The 19,161-nt window shown below is 36.0% G+C and overlaps 1 protein-coding gene across 1 annotated transcript in view; it reads right to left on the bottom strand.

Moving 5' to 3' along the window:
- Positions 1-721: 721 nt before the first annotated feature.
- The window catches only part of LOC107600712 (pleckstrin homology domain-containing family O member 2-like), a 21,947-nt gene continuing 3,507 nt past the window's right edge, over positions 722-19,161 (bottom strand). The window contains exons 2-6 of the mRNA XM_016292669.1: positions 10,727-10,876; positions 9,214-9,336; positions 6,348-6,452; positions 6,031-6,129; positions 722-2,503 (exon numbers count right to left, since the gene is read on the bottom strand). Coding sequence (XP_016148155.1) covers positions 908-2,503; positions 6,031-6,129; positions 6,348-6,452; positions 9,214-9,336; positions 10,727-10,876 — 2,073 coding nt within the window. The 3' untranslated portion in view covers positions 722-907. The remainder of the gene's footprint in view (positions 2,504-6,030; positions 6,130-6,347; positions 6,453-9,213; positions 9,337-10,726; positions 10,877-19,161) is intronic.

Genomic DNA, 19,161 nt, shown 5'->3' with positions numbered 1-19,161 from the left:
GGGTGTTGCAGTTGAACAGTCCACAAGTCGTCAAATAAAGCGCGCGCATTCATAATAAAACGTGCCGCACACGGCTCCGGGGGGTGAATAAAGGCCTCCTGTAATGAATGCATGCGTTTTTATAAGAAAAACACTTTTTCTCACTTCCGGTATCTGTCATACGCGGAAGGCATTACGGCGGATGACGCAGCATGTATGCGCCTCTGAGATATGCTAGTCTCGCGAGTTTGTTTATAGGAGCAAAGGAAGCAAAGTTTCCTTACTTTAGCAAAGGAAAACCAGGCTCCTCTTGGTTTATATCGAAATCCTCCGACAGTTTTCTTTGCAAATCCTCGGTTTGTACTTCTAATTCGTGACCGGCATTTTGTTTTGTTCTCGCTCCGCATTCGTCACTAATCACGCACCGCCGAAGTACTATGTCATCCGCCAGAACGTCTTCCACGTGTGACAGATAATGGAAGTGAGACAAAAGTGTTTATTACGTTTGAAATATGGATATTTTTCTTATAAACGCATGCATTCATTACAGGAGGCCTTTATTCATGCCCCGGAGCCGTGTGAGGCATGCTTTATTATGAATGTGCACACTTTATTTGATGACTTATGGACTGTTCAACTGCAACACTCGCTGACTGCAATGATAGAGCTTGGAATAGTCAGGACAATTTTTAATATAACTCCGACTGGATTCGTCTGAAAGAAGCAAGTCATATTCACCTAGGATGCCTCGGGGGTGAGTAAAACAGTCTAATTTTCATTTGTGGGTGAACTAACCCTTTAAAAATTTGCTCAAAGATTTGAAAATGGTTGGGGATAGGAATTGCATTTGATCATTTGCATACTGTGAAACTGCATTTTCAGCATACTGTAGATCATCCCTACAGGTTCCTTCCACCAACACTTACCATTACAAACTTAATCTGTTTCTTTTGTTAAGATCTTTAAGATTTGTGGCTTCCTTCAAGAACTGGTCAGCTTTCCTGAGCTTCTCCATTGCTGCAGAGAGCAAGATCTCCGCACTCGCGTCCTCCTTCATTTCCGTCTCACCACTCTGTGCAGTCGCGATTGTGTTCAGCAGCTCTCCAGTCTCTTTGATCTCAGAAGACACTTTGCTTTGCAAGTCCTTTACATCACTTCCATCTGGTTTAATTGTTATCTTTCTTCCATTGCTTTCCATCTTCTCTGCATTCTCCACAAGGAGGTTGTCTAGGGATGCGGAGCGGGACTTGGAAGAGAGCTTGAGAGGCATGGTGAGGTGCAGGGACATGTTGGCACATTGGCTTGGGGTTGGTTGTGCATTGAGAACTGAGGTCTTTGAGGTGGTGGACGGGGTTTCTAGTGATGGCTCCTCAAAACTCTCAGCTTTGCTGTCGGATGGTTCTAGATCATCCTCGCTGGTCTCCAAATCTAGTCCCTGGGAGCTTCCTTTGAGCTTTGTGGAGGATGGCGTAACTTGGTCGCCAGTCTCAGACTCCTCTCCTGAGTGCTGGCCACTGTCTAAAGACTTCTCCTCCAAATCTTCACTTGACACATCACCAGCTGACTCAGTTTTGGGTTCGGGAGTCGTCAATTTAATGTCAACTGTTTCTGAAGACGAAGTGGTGGAGTGGGTAATGACCATTGTGTCACTTTGTGTGGGAGTGTCCTCTTTCTTGGCAGTTGCCTTAAATGGCTTCTTCTTGGGTGGAGCAGGGGGCCTGGGGCTCTTTTTTATAAATTCAGGAGTTGAAAGTGGAGTAAGATTAAGTTGAGAAGGTTCTAGTGAGGTTGCAACTTCTCCAGTGGTATCAGAGGATTTCTTTGAGTTTTGCACTTCTTGTTCAGCGCTAGGTTCTTTTGATGGTATAATGGGTGAATCCCACATCACTACTTGTGGTTTCATGACCTTTGTGGACATAACAATAGTCTCTACTTCTTCTAACTTATCCAGGTCTTCTTTCTCATTTGAAGCTCCATCTACCTTGGTACCTTCACCATCAGCCTCCTTATTCTTTTCTTTTTCCTCTATTGTGACTGTGGCTGGTGCTACCGGTTGGGTAGGCTTCAAATTTTTGGAAGGAGGAGTAGGGGGCTGGACACTCTTGGTGGAAGGGGTTGGTTCGGAAGAGTCAGTGCTTTCTGCTTCAACCTCCACTTTATTATCTGAGACATTCTTCTCAACAGCAGCTCCATCAACAGAGACGCAAGGCTTAGACTCTTTTGATGGAGGCATCGGTGGCATCGTCTTTTGAGCTGCAGGTTCCTCAATTTTGGGCTCATACTCTTTATGAGTTTCGCTGGGTTTGTTGTCTTTTGATGGTGGCATGGGCGGCTTTATAACTTTCTTTTGGGGTGTGGACTCTTCATCGACGTCCTCCTCTGGAATGTTGTTCACCGCCACAGATGGTTTAGAAGTTTCGGTTTGTTTATCCCCTTCTGTGTTCAAGCCATGTGTTCCATTCGGCATGGTAACTTCACCATCAAGGTCCAGTCTTAATATTCCATCACTTGAAACATTTGCAGCCTGTAAGAATAGACAGAATATTACATTTAGAGAATATTTCTGGCTTATTGTTTTTAATGATTTAATGTAAGCATTAATTTGATCAAAAGTGACAGGTCAGACTTTTTCATTGTTAGAAAGGATTTTATTTCTAATAAATGCTGTTTGTTTGGACTTTCTATTCATCTAATATTTCTATATAAATTATCACTTTTTCAACAAATTAATCATCACAACTCTTTTCAACACTGATAATAATAAGAAAAGTTTCTTGAGCAACAAATCAGCATATGATATGTGATGTGACACTGAAGACTGGAGTAATGATGCTGAAAATTCAGGTTTGCATTACAGAAAAAAAAATTATATATTCAATCAAAAAAATGTAATTTCAATTGTAATAATATTTCACAATATTAATGTCTTACTGCATTTTTTGATCAAATAAATGATGATAGACCTATTACATAATATACATAATCTCAATACTGCATATTTAATATTTTCTTTACTACCTTTTCCGCCATCGAACACTTTTAACATTTAAAAGGTGATGCGATCATATGATGCGATTTCAATTTTTCCTTTCTCTTTGAAGTGTTACAAGCTTAAAGTGTTACAAGTGCATAAAGAAGATCTGTAAAGTTGCAAAGACTAAAGTCTCAAATCCAAAGAGATATTCTTTATAAAAGTTAAGAGTCAGCCACGCCTACCTAAAACGGCTCGTTCTAACACGCCCCCACATGTCTACGTCACGATGTGGGAAGATTTGCATAACGCCACCCTAATGTTCACGCAAAGAAAGAAGGTGTAACTTTTATTCTCGCTGTAGTATTGTTGCCGCCGCTGCCATGTTGTGGAGATGCTGTGTGTTTCGTAGTGAAAGCGAAACTACTTCGTTTGGCCTTCCAAAAGGCCTTCCGATATCTGCTTCGTCATGCCTAGAGCTGATCCGTGCTGGTCGCTGAGGAAATACATCAACTTCGCGCTGTGGATCGCCGGATCGGCTTTCACCGTGGACGAAGCAGAGTCCAGCCCGGGGTCATCACATGTGGTTGCCGTAAGCCCACCGGCCGCGCCATTCTCAAGACTGCCGGCCGTTCCTCACTCTAGCCCGCCGTGTATGACACTGTGTGTTTTGTTGTGAAAGCGAAACTACTTAGTTTGGCCCTCAAAAAGAGGACACAAATAGAAATCAGTGGTTAAGTTGTATTTACAACACTGTTCCAGAACAGTTTAACCCAAATATTCAGATGTGCAGCTCATTTTGCGGAGGATGAGGACTGTTTCCTGTGAGAGTAGCCTACAATGCCGGTGTCTGTTTCTATAAAGTTGGCCAGTTCCAACTTTGCAAGGACAGTCTGGCGCTTCTGACTCACAGCCTGTAAGTTTTTTATATTTAAAGAATTTGCCACTGACGATTCAAACACAAGTTTTGAGTAGTGTAGAGTAGCACTTGTTGTTTGTCGTTTCTCCAGACATGGGTTTTATTGTTTTTGTCTTGTTGCACCGGGACACAGGGCATTAAAGTATGGTAAGGGGCGTAACATTTCCGTCACACGCTTGAGGTATTCAGCCAATCACAACGCACTGGATAGCTGGCCAATCAGAGCACACCTCGCTTTTCAGAATGGTGAGCTTTGTAAAAATCGCCGCATTTCAGAAAGGCGGGGCACAGATGAGAAACAATGTACATTGTGGAAAATAATGTGTTTTTTGAACCTTAAACTGCATAAACACATTGCATTACACCAAATACACAACATAATGTTCTTTTTAGCAACGTCATATGACCCCTTTAAAACACTAATGATTTCATGCTACTCTTAAATGAATAAATGAAATAGTCTCAAAATGAATACCCATTTCCATACTGTTCATTATAAAGTTGTGATGGCTAAATTCACTTCTTTATTTCTTTATTTTATTAAATTTTTTGACACATAAGTATAGAATTTTAACATCAGCTTTAGTCAGAGATTTGTCTGTTCTGCAACAGGGACGATAAAAAATACTTTTTTGTCCGTGTGAAATGATTCTATCATACCTCCTTCATGTGTATCCTTGTTGGCGGCCTTCTTCCACGGTTCCCCTTCGGTCGGTTCCGTGTAACATGTTCTAAAGAGCAGCTTTCATCAACTTTTACCTGATATTTAAAACATAAAAAATAAGAATCTGTAACTATATCTATGTTCATTCATACAACACCATATTTATTAAGGAAGATCATGCTGTGTTCATTAAAAAAAAAAAATGTATAAATGGCCATTGTAAATATTTTTTTATTTTCAGTCATGGTGTCATTTATGTGCGTGTGTCTTTAAAAATCACAGTAAAATTTTACAGGTGAACAATAAACAGTACCTCATCAAAAATGTTGTTCTTTGCCTTATTGATTCCTTCACTGAGTGCCTTGATCCAGGCCTCTTTCTCTTCAGGAGTTTGTGCCTGAAGTTTGACATCTTGGACCTAAAATGAACACAACAAATTTCTATGAAGTCATAGAAACTAGTATGACATGCATAAACATGAATAAAACACTGAAAAAACGCACAGTTAAACATGCTAATCCTATTTTGCTTTTCTGTACGAAATAAAATTAGGAAATAACCCAAGTATCTAGTATTATGTTGGATCACAAGCATTACCCGCCAGACCACATTTTAACAATTTCATTCAGTGCAGTATAAAGAGTTCATTAAAGATCCAGTTTTAGTTTTGAAACTTCATTAAAATGAAACAGGAAAATACAGAGTGATTTGTCCGTAGGATGTCCCGTTGTTCAGTTAGGTTTATATAAAGTGTGTCTAGCATCCTGTATATTGCCAGACTCAGCATGAGTCTCCGCTTTGCAAGGACAGTCTGGCGCTTCTGACTCACAGCCTGTAAGTTTTTTATATTTAAAGAATTTGCCACTGACGATTCAAACACAAGTTTTGAGTAGTGTAGAGTAGCACTTGTTGTTTGTCGTTTCTCCAGACATGGGTTTTATTGTTTTTGTCTTGTTGCACCGGGACACAGGGCATTAAAGTATGGTAAGGGGCGTAACATTTCCGTCACACGCTTGAGGTATTCAGCCAATCACAACGCACTGGATAGCTGGCCAATCAGAGCACACCTCGCTTTTCAGAATGGTGAGCTTTGTAAAAATCGCCGCATTTCAGAAAGGCGGGGCACAGATGAGAAACAATGTACATTGTGGAAAATAATGTGTTTTTTGAACCTTAAACTGCATAAACACATTGCATTACACCAAATACACAACATAATGTTCTTTTTAGCAACGTCATATGACCCCTTTAAAACACTAATGATTTCATGCTACTCTTAAATGAAATATTTGGCAAGTCTCAAAATGAATACCCATTTCCATACTGTTCATTATAAAGTTGTGATGGCTAAATTCACTTCTTTATTTCAGTTTTTTATTAAATTTTTTGACACATAAGTATAGAATTTTAACATCAGCTTTAGTCAGAGATTTGTCTGTTCTGCAACAGGGACGATAAAAAATACTTTTTTGTCCGTGTGAAATGATTCTATCATACCTCCTTCATGTGTATCCTTGTTGGCGGCCTTCTTCCACGGTTCCCCTTCGGTCGGTTCCGTGTAACATGTTCTAAAGAGCAGCTTTCATCAACTTTTACCTGATATTTAAAACATAAAAAATAAGAATCTGTAACTATATCTATGTTCATTCATACAACACCATATTTATTAAGGAAGATCATGCTGTGTTCATTAAAAAAAAAAAATGTATAAATGGCCATTGTAAATATTTTTTTATTTTCAGTCATGGTGTCATTTATGTGCGTGTGTCTTTAAAAATCACAGTAAAATTTTACAGGTGAACAATAAACAGTACCTCATCAAAAATGTTGTTCTTTGCCTTATTGATTCCTTCACTGAGTGCCTTGATCCAGGCCTCTTTCTCTTCAGGAGTTTGTGCCTGAAGTTTGACATCTTGGACCTAAAATGAACACAACAAATTTCTATGAAGTCATAGAAACTAGTATGACATGCATAAACATGAATAAAACACTGAAAAAACGCACAGTTAAACATGCTAATCCTATTTTGCTTTTCTGTACGAAATAAAATTAGGAAATAACCCAAGTATCTAGTATTATGTTGGATCACAAGCATTACCCGCCAGACCACATTTTAACAATTTCATTCAGTGCAGTATAAAGAGTTCATTAAAGATCCAGTTTTAGTTTTGAAACTTCATTAAAATGAAACAGGAAAATACAGAGTGATTTGTCCGTAGGATGTCCCGTTGTTCAGTTAGGTTTATATAAAGTGTGTCTAGCATCCTGTATATTGCCAGACTCAGCATGAGTCTCCGAAGTGCACTTCACCCTAAAAAAATAAGAAGGGAAGAAAAGATTTATGTACTTAGAGTAGGGTGTGTCTAAAATATTTGTGAAACAGGAGGGTTTGGAATCTCTTAAATCTTTAATCTCTTTTCAAGAACTAGAGTACGTGAGGTTTAGTTATAAAATAAAACACTAGGCTGTGGTGTCTGACTCATTCAGCTGGCTGGTCACAGTATTCAGGAGAGGAAAAAGTGACATGATGGTCTGGCTGCTCTTCTCACACACACACACACACACATTTTCTCCTCTAGAGAAGTCTCTTGACATCTGCTGAGCTCTTTGCAGTTCGCCAACGCTTCGCTCTCGTCATCTGTTAGTAATAATGCATATGTTGCCTGTTAGGTATCTTCCGCATTTCTCAAGTCCTCTCCCCACCTCCAAGACTCTGGATTCAGTGTTATAGTGTACAGTAAACAATGAATATATACAGACTATTCCAAGGAACTATACCACCAGCTAAAGAATCAATTAGGTTGTAATAGATATGAGCTCATGGAGCAGTATGACACACAGTGTGTGTGTGTGTGTGTGTGTCCAAAGGTTATGACATATCATGTGCAATACAGTACACACATACTGCTCAGGATGAAGCCATCATTTACCATCAACTCTAACGCGTCAGCAAACAAGGGTTTGACGGGTAAAACAATCCAGCAGTCTACAAGCTCAAAGTGAAGCTAATCTCACAAATATTTCACCGCAGAACAAAAAGACACTGAATGCTTGTACATTTTTTAAAAGCAATGTTCACCCTTAAAACTGTATCTGAGTCAATGACATGATACTCCTTTTAACATGTCTATTAATTTTCAAACATACATTAAAAATGTAGTTCATACAGACAATGACTTCAATACACCTCTTCTATTATTAATATGCTTTCAATTTCTGAACTAAAATGCATTTCTGTGGAGCTTAACATCAAAGATTATATGTTGGTGGAACCATCTGGAACTGCCATTAAAAGATGGAAATAAACAATCATTATTTATTTAAAAATACAAGTTTTAAAACATTCTTCTTATAATCCTGCCTGTGTGTCAAGGTCAGTAAGTTTGAATTTATGACATTGTGGTGATGAGAGTGCTTGTGGTTGTCAGATCTCAGATGGATAACAACTAGAAAATATTACAACATTTTATTCAGGATTCAAAAATACATGATATTTGACAATATATACCTATATATTAGATGAAAAACTTAAACTTGCTTCGTCAAGTTTAATCTGAAATATTAAAATGACCAAAACTGAAATAAAGGATTTAGAAAAAATGAAAAAAATTAAAATGAAAACTACTTTAAAAATAGAAAAATAAAAGCTAATACAAAATATTAATAAATAATATAATAGTATATAAACACTAAAATAAAAAGTATATAAATACTAAAATAACACTTATGTAAAAATAATATTTTTATTATTTTTAGAGTCACTAAATCGAAACTTTCTTTAAAAAAAATCAAAAACCAACATTAAAACAAAGATTACCAAAAAAAAAAAAACTTAGTTTAGAACATGTGTCTTCCTTTTATCGTCTCAAACATCCTTATTCATCAGTGACTATATTTTAACACTCTACATATAGTCTACAGAGGAAAATCCACTTTTCACTAGAAAGTGAACAAATTATGGTTTGTGGCTGTTTTGATATACCACAAGTATTTGCGTAGTTATACAGGAAAGCTTGCCTCTGCATTTTTGAATATATAAACACTAGGACAGGAAATGATGCCTTGCTAAAGGTTGTCTTGTGTTTCACACTATGACTGTGTTAACATCTTTTATAACCTTGAGCAAAGGCCACTTTTATCAAAAAGTCAGCAACATTTTTAAACCTGGGTTATTAAACCTAGACTAAAGTACAGTGCCAAAGGTTTATATCATGAATTACCAACCCATGATAAAGTATAAATCATGTGAAAAATAACCCTGGGTGAAGACATGTAACAGGATGTTTATCATTTTTTATCTCAAATTTTATACAAGTGTTGCAATATTTGACACCAAGCATAAAGGCAAAACACCACTCATGCAATAGGCGACCTTTCACACACACGTTCTGCCATTATTTCAAGCAGTGAAGTGTCACTGAGCATGAGGCAGGAGTAATTGGCTCATCATTGGTCATGTGTCCGTTCAGATATGTGTCTGATTCATTAGACCCAGTACAATGACCTAGTGTGCCTCTAGTGCGTGCCATATTGAACTACTGACGTCACGACTGCAAGCCAGCCATCGACGACTGTGTATTGCATTGTCATCCTACTGTGAGCCACTCTTTATATCACACACAAAGGGAATGGTAGACTGATATATTTGACGTGGTGCAGCACTGAAAAGTTAATTATTACCTTGTTACCACACTTGGGGCTTCGTATTAGTACCAGTCTGTGTTTCTTCTTGAAAGGACTCTTTAACTCGTGGCAAGTGTGGTAGTTGTCCAAGTCCAGTTTCTCCAGGCATGTTGTCAATTCCTGCACGACGGGGAAAAATGTTCTTATGTGTAAAAGGATAAACCAGAGGAAAATTGTATAGTTCAGAGGTTGTTCAATGGAGTTTATTTATGTTTTATTTAAAGGAAAAGTTTACCCAAATATGAAAATTCTGTCATCATTTACACACTCTCATATTGTTTCAAACATGTATGGCTTTCTTTCTTCCATGGAAACCAAAAGGATATAGTTAGCAGAATGTTCATACTGCATAAGGACTAAAATATTCTTGTGCACTACATTGCAAATTGTTGAGATTATATTTATTTCTGCATGTTATACAGATGAAGAAGAGTCATATAGATTTTAAAAAGACGGTGATGAGTAAATGGAGACAGAATTTTCATTTATTGGTATTATCTTTGTCTCAGATGCAGAGTTATTATCATTAAATAAACTTAAACTGACACTGTTAAAAGCATTTTTGTTAACTGAAATAAATCTGGAATAAAAAGTAGTATAAACATTGGATGAAAAACAAACTAATTGAACATTAGGAATGTTGACTTGGCACCTAAATGAAATAATTTTAAGCAGTGAAAATAAAATACAAATAAATTCAACATAATTAGAAATATTAAAAAAAAAAACTAATAAAATTGACAAAAGCACATAAAAATGAATACAAATTCAACTAAAATTATTAAAAAATAAAATATAAAACGAATTCAAAATATTACTACAACTATAATAGTGTATAAATAACACTAAAATAACACTGCTCAGATGTTTCTAAAACTCCTCATGGAAGAAAAATGACTAAATGAGTTCCGTTCACAATAAGAGTACAAAGCTATTTGATTTATTTATTCTGTGAATCAATTTTAAATGTCTGGATGAAGCATGGATGGCTAACAATTAATTTAAATACTTTCTGCTTTGCAATTAGGATGGAAATAAAAAATCATTCATCCCAAAACAAAAACTAGCTTTCTAGAAAATTTGTGCCGAGTACAAACAAGTATTTTTTAAATTCACAATCCTTAATTCATCAGTGCATATTATTCTTATGCGGGGGGAAAGCCTATTGCTGTAATTTTCCATCAAAACGTCATGACTTTCTCTGTCTGTAACAAGACTTGTTTTCAGTTGAAACAGGAGGCTACACACTCTATTTTTAGCCGATGTAATTGTTAAACCAGTGTTAAACAACAACAGCCAAATAGCTATTGATAAAAGTAATTTTAGCAATGGTATGATGGACCACTTTACAATCCAATTCACTCCCAATGGATATACAATCATGCCCCAACCAACATTTGTTCTTGAGCAATAACATATTTTCTCATAAATCCATGTAATTCTGAAAGTACAGTGGGGTGGTTTCATGTTGACTTCATATCTATGTTTCATCATGATTTAGTAGACTTACCTCATTCTCATAGACCGCAATCACTGTTCGTTCCAGCTGAACGTATCGGTCCTTGTAGCTGCTCAAGAACTTCCCTGAAGACTTCTTCAACCAGCCGGCCTTCCCAGCACTCGTCACCTCTTTGGGCTTGGCTGGCTCCTCTTTCACACCCTGTTTTGGAAAGAAAGGAGCAAATCAGCATTGCTTAGTGAACCAAAATTTCCAGCGCGAGCATTCCTTCAAGGGGAAGATGAAGGTAGCGGATAGATGATCATTTTTTGGCCTGCATATGGGTTTAATGCGACCTTCAACACCTTTTCAAATTTAATAGAAAGGACAGATGACGCCTTATTTCCACATCTGCTCCGTTTCATTTTTTTACAGCCTTCTCATGACATTTGGGCATCTTATCTATATTTATTATTCAGCACGTAATTACTGGCATTTGCTAAGGAAAGAATGACTATTATTATTTTTAATTTAACAATCACTAACCTGCAGAACTGAACTTTGAAGGTGTACTTTAACGTTTTAAGTGATCAGACTTATGATTCTCCCTTTTTAGTTACATTAAAGCAGGCTTATTATTGTTAACAAATTAAAATAAAAAAACATTTTTGCTCATTAAAATAAATCTGATATAAAATAAGGATTAAATAATAGATGAAAATTTTTAATGAAATCAGAATTATTATCGTTAACTAAAACTAAACCAATAAAACATTTGCATTACTTGAAATAATGTTAACTGAAATAAAATAAAATATTAAAAAAGCATTTCATTTCAGCGAGTTGCCAATTAAGGCGAAAATGTCATGTTTGTTTAGTTTAAGTTGAAATACTAAAATAAATACATCTAAATAAACTAATAAATAAATAACTAAAACAAACTAGACATATTAAAAAAACGAATAAGAATGACAATCACACAACAAACTAGAATGGAAATATAAAATATTTAAAAAATCTAATTCAAAATATTAACAAAAACTATAGTATAAAAGATACTAAAATAATGATAGTAATATAAACTTTTTAAAATAAAAATGACAAAAGCACAAATCTAAATTGATAAAAATGAAACAAAAATTATAATAAAATTGAAAATAAAAGTAAAAGATCATTCAAAATATTGATTAAAACTATAACAGTACATAAAAAAACAAATGCATTGAACACTGCATTGAAATAGGGATTTGTGCCAGAGTGTGGGATAACAAGCAAAAACCTAGCAACCCCTAGAACAGCCTAGCAACTGCATATCAATGCACTCCATTACCGTTACCTAAGCACCACACACAATTCCTTAAGAAAATGTACAAAAAAAACGGTTCTAACCATTATGCCTATGACAGTGAAAAGTCACAGGAGAGTATAGTTGTACGCATTTTATTTTCAAAGTTTTGCAATTATTATAAAAAAAAAATCAAATGCAGCCCAATGCAGCTGTATTTAGAATTCCCAGGAATTTTCAATAGGAGTCTATGTGAGGAAATTCCTCAGGATGTCTCTTTAGAGGGTCATTGAGCTGTTTTTCCACTTTCACTGGGCCTTTGGAAAGAGCAGCGTGCGCTAGAGAAGGTGCAGCTGTCCGAGGGAGGAAAACCTGCAGAATAATAGGAGCAGCACTGTGCCATGACTTTCTCACACTGCCCTGTCTGGGAAACCACCAGGTCACTCGTACCCTCGCAGCATCTGCGCCGAGGGAGGGGGACGGAGCGCAAGGCGGCTCTTTGTTTTTCTCCTTCTGTTTGTGTGTAAATTGGAGTAGAACACACGGCACAACACAACACACTCGCTGGAGAGAGACTTTGGGTGGGACGGAAAAATCTATATTGTGAAAAAACACAGTGGAGCCAATTTGGACCTACAAACGAGAGCAGAGTGAGACAGAGCATCAACTGTTTTAAAGCATGTGATAGAACAGGAAAGAAGCCAAAACATACGCTAAGCTCGCGTTGATCAAACAGGAACTCGCAGTGCTAGATGAGATAATTTAAGAAAGCGAGAAGTTTCATTGGTGTCTGCTGAGGCATGCATCAGTGTTGCTGTTGCTCATACTAGGGTTTGGGGTTTGCAGGTCGTTTACACCAGCATAACTCGTTCCCACACATTTGTGCTATGAACACGAATGTGAAAGTGATCAGATATATGATTTTCTTTTGGTGGTTGACAAAATGAGCCAAAAAATGCATTGATGGAAGAACTATCTTGGGAGCAGAATATCATAGAGACTTTAGGGTTTGGGCTCCTCTGACTTGGACTTAAAAACATCCACCTAGTAACAGGCCTAGAACCATTGCAGAAATGCACTGAAAAGCACTCATACCCTAGCAACCGCATAGCGATGACCAGAAAACCTTCCAAAACATCCAAACAATGTGTCTAAAGTATGCATGAGCAAGAGCAGAAATTATTTGACCAATTAATACATATTTAATTATTACATTTGGATTTTCACAAAATCAAGCAATTTCATGCAATCAAGAAAAGCACACAAAAATGTTTAAAGGAAGTAAATAATAATAATAATAATAATAATAAATGAGACAAAGACATAAAAACAATATGTAATATATAGTATTAAAGTAACAATAATATTAATTATTATAGTAGTAGTAGTAGAAGTAACATTAGTAATTATTATTCATAATAATTTTATTAAGCTCCATTAACGTTTTAAAGGCAGTTTACATAAGACATAAATGATAATAATAAAATAATAACAATATTGTTAATTGAATATATTATTGTTTTTAAAGGCAGTTTACATGAGACAAAGACAAAAACTATATCTAATATATAATATAAAATAATTATAATTATTATCGTTAGTAGTAATAGAAGTAGTTATTATTAATAATAATATTACTATTAATAATAATAATTGTATAAAGCTGCTTTAAACTTTTCAAGGCAGTTTACATAAGACATAGACATAAATAATAATAACATAATAAACATCAAATTATTATACTGTATGCATCAGTTTTTAAATGCAGTTAACATGAGACAAAGACGTAAAAACAATCTGTAATATAATATTAATATTAATATTAAAACACTAGATATATGCAGTATAATAATAATAATAATAGCAAGTATTATTAGTAGTAGCATTATTATATATTTCTATTAATTATAATAATTTTTTTAAGCTTCCTTGAAGTTTAAGACAGTTTAAGTTAGACATAAAAAAAACTATATTTATTATATAAAAATACTATAAAAGTAAAAATAGTAAAGGAAAATAAAAGAATTAAATGTTCAACAATACATAAGTTACTTTTTCTTTTTCTTTTTTAAACGCTACGCTTTAAAAATGGTTTCTAATGCTGAATATGGTAGAAGATCCGTGCAAAAACTCCACATAACTCTGCATGATTGTTTAGTGAGACACACTTTAGCCATCACGTGTCTCATATACATATACATGCACAGCTCTATCTGGGTCAGATATCAGAGCCCTGCCCTGGCTCTATCTAAATATGAATCATCTGTGCGCTTCTTCCCAAGACCTCACTGCAGCCCAGACCAGAGCGACTCAACTTGTTCAAAGACTCACACTGCACATTTAGGCAAGCATCTAACAAATCCAAACAAATGGAAACCCGCCCTCTTAAACAACTCTTGCAGTATCTTTGTAGTATATTTGCAAAATCTCAATCAGGGAAGTGTAAAACATGAATGCCAAGCAGAGAAGTATAAAAGAGGAAATAGTAACCAACGTTAGCGAATTTACAGGAATGAAGTATTCTTGTTACACTAGTCCTCCTTACCGCTAGAGTTTAACAAAAAAGGGTAGGGAAGGGACAATAGTCAATGTGAAACCAGGTCGCTCCTAACAAAGAAAGAATCAATTGGAATGTGCAAGTGCTTTTGCATGGTGGGAGCATAGTGTGGCGTAAACTCGGGGCCAGAATGTAAAAGTTGCAGGTTTGAGCCCTTCAAGGAAACAGCCATGAGCTTTGACCATTGTAACCTTGAGCAAGACAGCAAACAACGGGTCGCTCTCAGCTTCAGACAGCATGCGGACAGACAGACCTCCCACAGTCCATTCACTGACCGTCCCATGCATGTTGCACACAAACATTTCTAACGCAGCAAATAAAATATCCATGAGCATTGTGTTTTCTGGCTGAAAAATAAATATTACATACACTACCATTCAAAAGTAACACTTTTAATGTTTTAAAAATAATGTTTTAAGGTCTCTTGTGCTCACCAAGGCTGTATTTATTTGATCAATATTCAGAAATATTATTGCAATTTTTCTATTTGATTATATTGCAAAATGTAATTTATTCCTGTGATTAAAGCTGAATTTTCAGCATCATTACTCCAGTCTTCAGAGTCCACATGATCCTTCAGAAATCAATCTGATATGCTGATTTGCTGCTAAAGAAACATTTCAGATTATTATTAATGTTGAAAACAGTTATGCTGCTTAATATATTTTTGTGTGAACTGATATTTTTTCCAAAATTATTTTTTTGTAACATTATAAAATCTTATTAAATGTAATATACAATACTTATTTAGCATCCTCCTTGCTAAATAAAAGTATACATTTCTTGCTGTATAGAAATTTCATTTGAATGGCAGTGGTTTTTTTTTTGACGGACAGAATTACAAATGCTACAAATATTTCTGCTCATTCATTTTCATGTGGTTGTGCAATTATTGTTTTTAATAGTTTTTTTATTTTTATTTTGGTATTGACTAGTTCATGTTATTCTAAAAAAGTAATTAATTACTAGTTGCTAATTACATCTTTAATAGTATAATTAGATTACTAATTACTCTCTCTAAAAAGTACTGCATTACTTATTGCATTACTTTCTAAATCCCACATCAACCTCGGACTATAGTTGAACAATACAACGATAGACATGAAACAGTTCTTTCAAATAAATGTCAAATTGCATAAATTATTCCTAACTGACCAAAGTATTTAAAGGGAGAAGGTTACCTTAAAAACATACATTTCAACATTAGATGATATATTCCGATGTTAAATCCACTATAGCTTTTTATAGAATTGTTCTATAGTCCATACAGTATTTAGTAACTATTTAATTTACAGAAAAATTAACTGTAATTCCTTACTTTACTTTTTATGGGGAAGTTAAATTACAGTAATTAATTACTAAGTAATGCATTACACCCAACACTGTTTACCAGTCAATAAATGTCACATAAAAACAAAATTAACTGTGGTTGGTCGCTTTACATTACGGTCAGACAGTCTCTTCCAGTGTAAGTAGGCGGATCTTGACCAAAACAAGCTGCAAAGTGATGCAGACATTGCGCTGATAGTGATAAGATAAATGACTACAAAAATGGCACACAAGCGCTCTTTTACTGCTGATGCTTTTAAAAGTTTATGACAAGCTGAAAAGACGAGGGCAGCCTCATTAAGAGCTTCATTAGGAGGTAAACACTGGGTGATCTTCCTAAAAAAACAGTGAACAGTGAAAAGTATTTTCATGGATCTCTGAAGTATATAAACCACAGATGCAGCCCCACAACAACCAAAATGTACTGTGACCACAACAGCTGCTCTTTGTCTTAACGTCACATTAAATTGAGTGTGTTTTTCCATGCTGTCATTATGTTCAGATAAATATGGCATCAAATTGGCCGTGATGTACACAAAGGCCATTCAGGCACAAATGGATTCCTTGACACAAACATCTGTCACTATTCATCTCGGTTCACATTTCAACTTCAGATACTTCTGTATTAAAAAATGACAACCAAGACAAGGTAATGTCGTCTTATCATAGCTCAATAAAGATACTAGCTGTGTCTGTGTAGTGTGTACAGAACATATTAGCAGTTTGGGGTTTTTCAGCTCTGCCCTCCAGCACCACTGACCAATGTTACTTCCTCATTTCAGTGAGCATTTCCTCAAACTACTGCCTCGCATAGTAAGAGGATCTTTTCACAGAAATCTATGTTGACAGACAGACAGATAGACAGATAGACAAGACAGACAGACAAACATATAGACAGACAGAGGGCTCGCAAAATCACTAGCCCGACGTCCCGGGGCTATTGTGTTTTCCAGTCGGGCTACCAAAATGTATCACCACTCTGCCCGACAGGCCATCTTAAATGCAGATCTCCCGCGGGTCCTTAAAAACTCATAAAGTGAGTTAAGGCCATAACCTTTTTTAAATACGTTAAATGGTTGATGTAAAAACAGTTGGGGACGGAAAGACAAGAGTCGCGATACGGCTGGATTAAATTTCAAAAGGCAATGATCAGTGTTGCCAACTTCTTTCAATGGAAAGTAGCTAAAGCCAGTTTGAAAAGTCGCTAGATGACGTCATATGCTAATTAGCATATACATTGTCATCGCGTCGCATTCCCTTTTACATTTGTTTGCCTCTCTGTGCTCACATACTGTATTTTAATTTAGCCAAATTCTCAATAAAACGGTTTTCATTTATATAATTTACTGTTTCTGTAGTCAGTCAACGTGATAAATATTGTAAAAACTAGTGACTGAAATGTGGCCCTTTAAGACTACACAACCAGCTCTCCCTTCCAAGATGTTAATCTGCACTAAAATCCTGATTTATAATCGAGCCGTCGTCTGATGAAATCAAATACACATAACATAAGCAAAGACAAAGGCAATTCTTGTGCCGTGTTTTCGGCTATATTTGCATATAAAATTAGAGAAGCAACATCATATCTATTTTAACTGAAAGTGCTGCTCCCATAGACTGTTGCTCCTCTCTGCCGCTCGCTGAACAGAGCAGAGAGAGAGAGGTGTACCTGCTGTGAAAGCAAGATCTCGCGCTCGTGCGGCTGTAAAAAAAAGTGAGACTTGCTAAGGTTTGTCCAAGAAGTCGCTATATTTGTTGCTAGTCACTTTTTTGGAAAAAAGTCGCTAGGGGGGTATGAAAAGTTGCTAAATCTAATGACAAAGTCGCTAAATTGGCAACACTGGCAATGATGCCATCGAATAAATATAAAAACGCGGCGCGGATGTCTTTATTTGAATGTATCTGAAGGGAACCGACTGTCCTCAGAAATGTGTCGTTGGCATTTTAATTTCATTTGACCTATAATTCTTGATAAAGCAGCGTTTATGAGCGCGGAGCTGCTTTGTGTACAGCCGTTACTGGGGAAACCGCAATATTTTAGCGCTCCTAAAGCGCCACCTGGTGGCAGAGAATGAATTTGCATTTCCAACAAGCCTTTCTTGCTGTTTATGGTCAGATCCATAGACTGTAAAAAAAAGATGGACGACGCGTCTCCTATTCCTTCCACTATAGAAAAGTGAAGCCAAAGCATCTCAGTATGGCCGCTGCCATCTTGAGTAAATGACGTCATTTGGAGCCCGAGTCTGCGCAGTAGAGATTCGTTTGGAGCCAGAGTCTGCGCAGTAGTGTCGTGAGGTGGAGCACAAAACGAGGTTTATCACAAAAATTAACAATTTAACATTTATCAGCGTGATAACTACCTTAAATGACCAAAACCATCTTTCGGAAAATTGCATTGGAAGTGTAATTATTTTTTTTATTTTAACTCAAGTCCCATTCGTTTACATGGAGAGGGCGGGGTTTATGACCTGTACTGCAGCCAGCCACCAGGGGGCGATCAAAAATCCTGCAGCTTCACTTTTCAGGATGTGTGAGGCACACCTGGTCAGATCAATGCAAATATCAACTCTGTTTTTACGCAGCAAACACATAGAGTTGTAAATGAGAAAGAAGTTAATGTGCCTTCTAAAAATCTAAACAATTAAGACAGTAATATTTGTGCATTTTAAATTGACAATTTATATGCTTGATTTATCCCTTTTCATAAAATCTTCTAAAGGCTGAAATGCTGTTGTATAAGATTTTTGTTTTTGTGAAAACCTGTATCTGAACTGTAAATCATGTAATTTTATGGCTCAATACTGTATGTTACCATAGACATTGTCCACCCCCACTCATACTGTGTTCATTTTACTTGTGTAGCTCTTAAAATGGGTCATAAATTACCTTAAATTGCCTGACTGCAAATAGTGAAATAAAATTCCTTCCTTCATATTTGTTGATATTTGTGTATTGAAAATATTTTTGATTGACATTTAAACTCCTATCTGATTTACTATATTAAAAATATATATTTTTGGGCTAGTTAGATTAGATTTGGGCTAGTTAAATACATTTTCGTGGGGAACCAAAATCTGAAGAGTACCTGCCCGAAGGGCTACAGGGATTTTGAAATTTTGCGAGCCCTGAGATGATAGATAGAGAGATAGATAGATATTGACAGACAGACAGACAGACAGACAGATAGAAACATACAGATAGATATTGACAGACAGACAGACAGACAGATAGATACATAGATAGATAGATATTGACAGAAAGATAGATAGATAGATAGATATTGACTGACAGACAGATATATAGAAACATACAGATAGATATTGACAGACAGACAGA

The sequence above is a fragment of the Sinocyclocheilus grahami genome, unplaced genomic scaffold (genome assembly GCF_001515645.1).
Source record: "Sinocyclocheilus grahami isolate Dianchi unplaced genomic scaffold, SAMN03320097.WGS_v1.1 scaffold290.1, whole genome shotgun sequence".
Lineage (NCBI taxonomy): Eukaryota > Metazoa > Chordata > Actinopteri > Cypriniformes > Cyprinidae > Sinocyclocheilus > Sinocyclocheilus grahami.
This window is presented reverse-complemented; position numbering and strand designations above follow the sequence as displayed.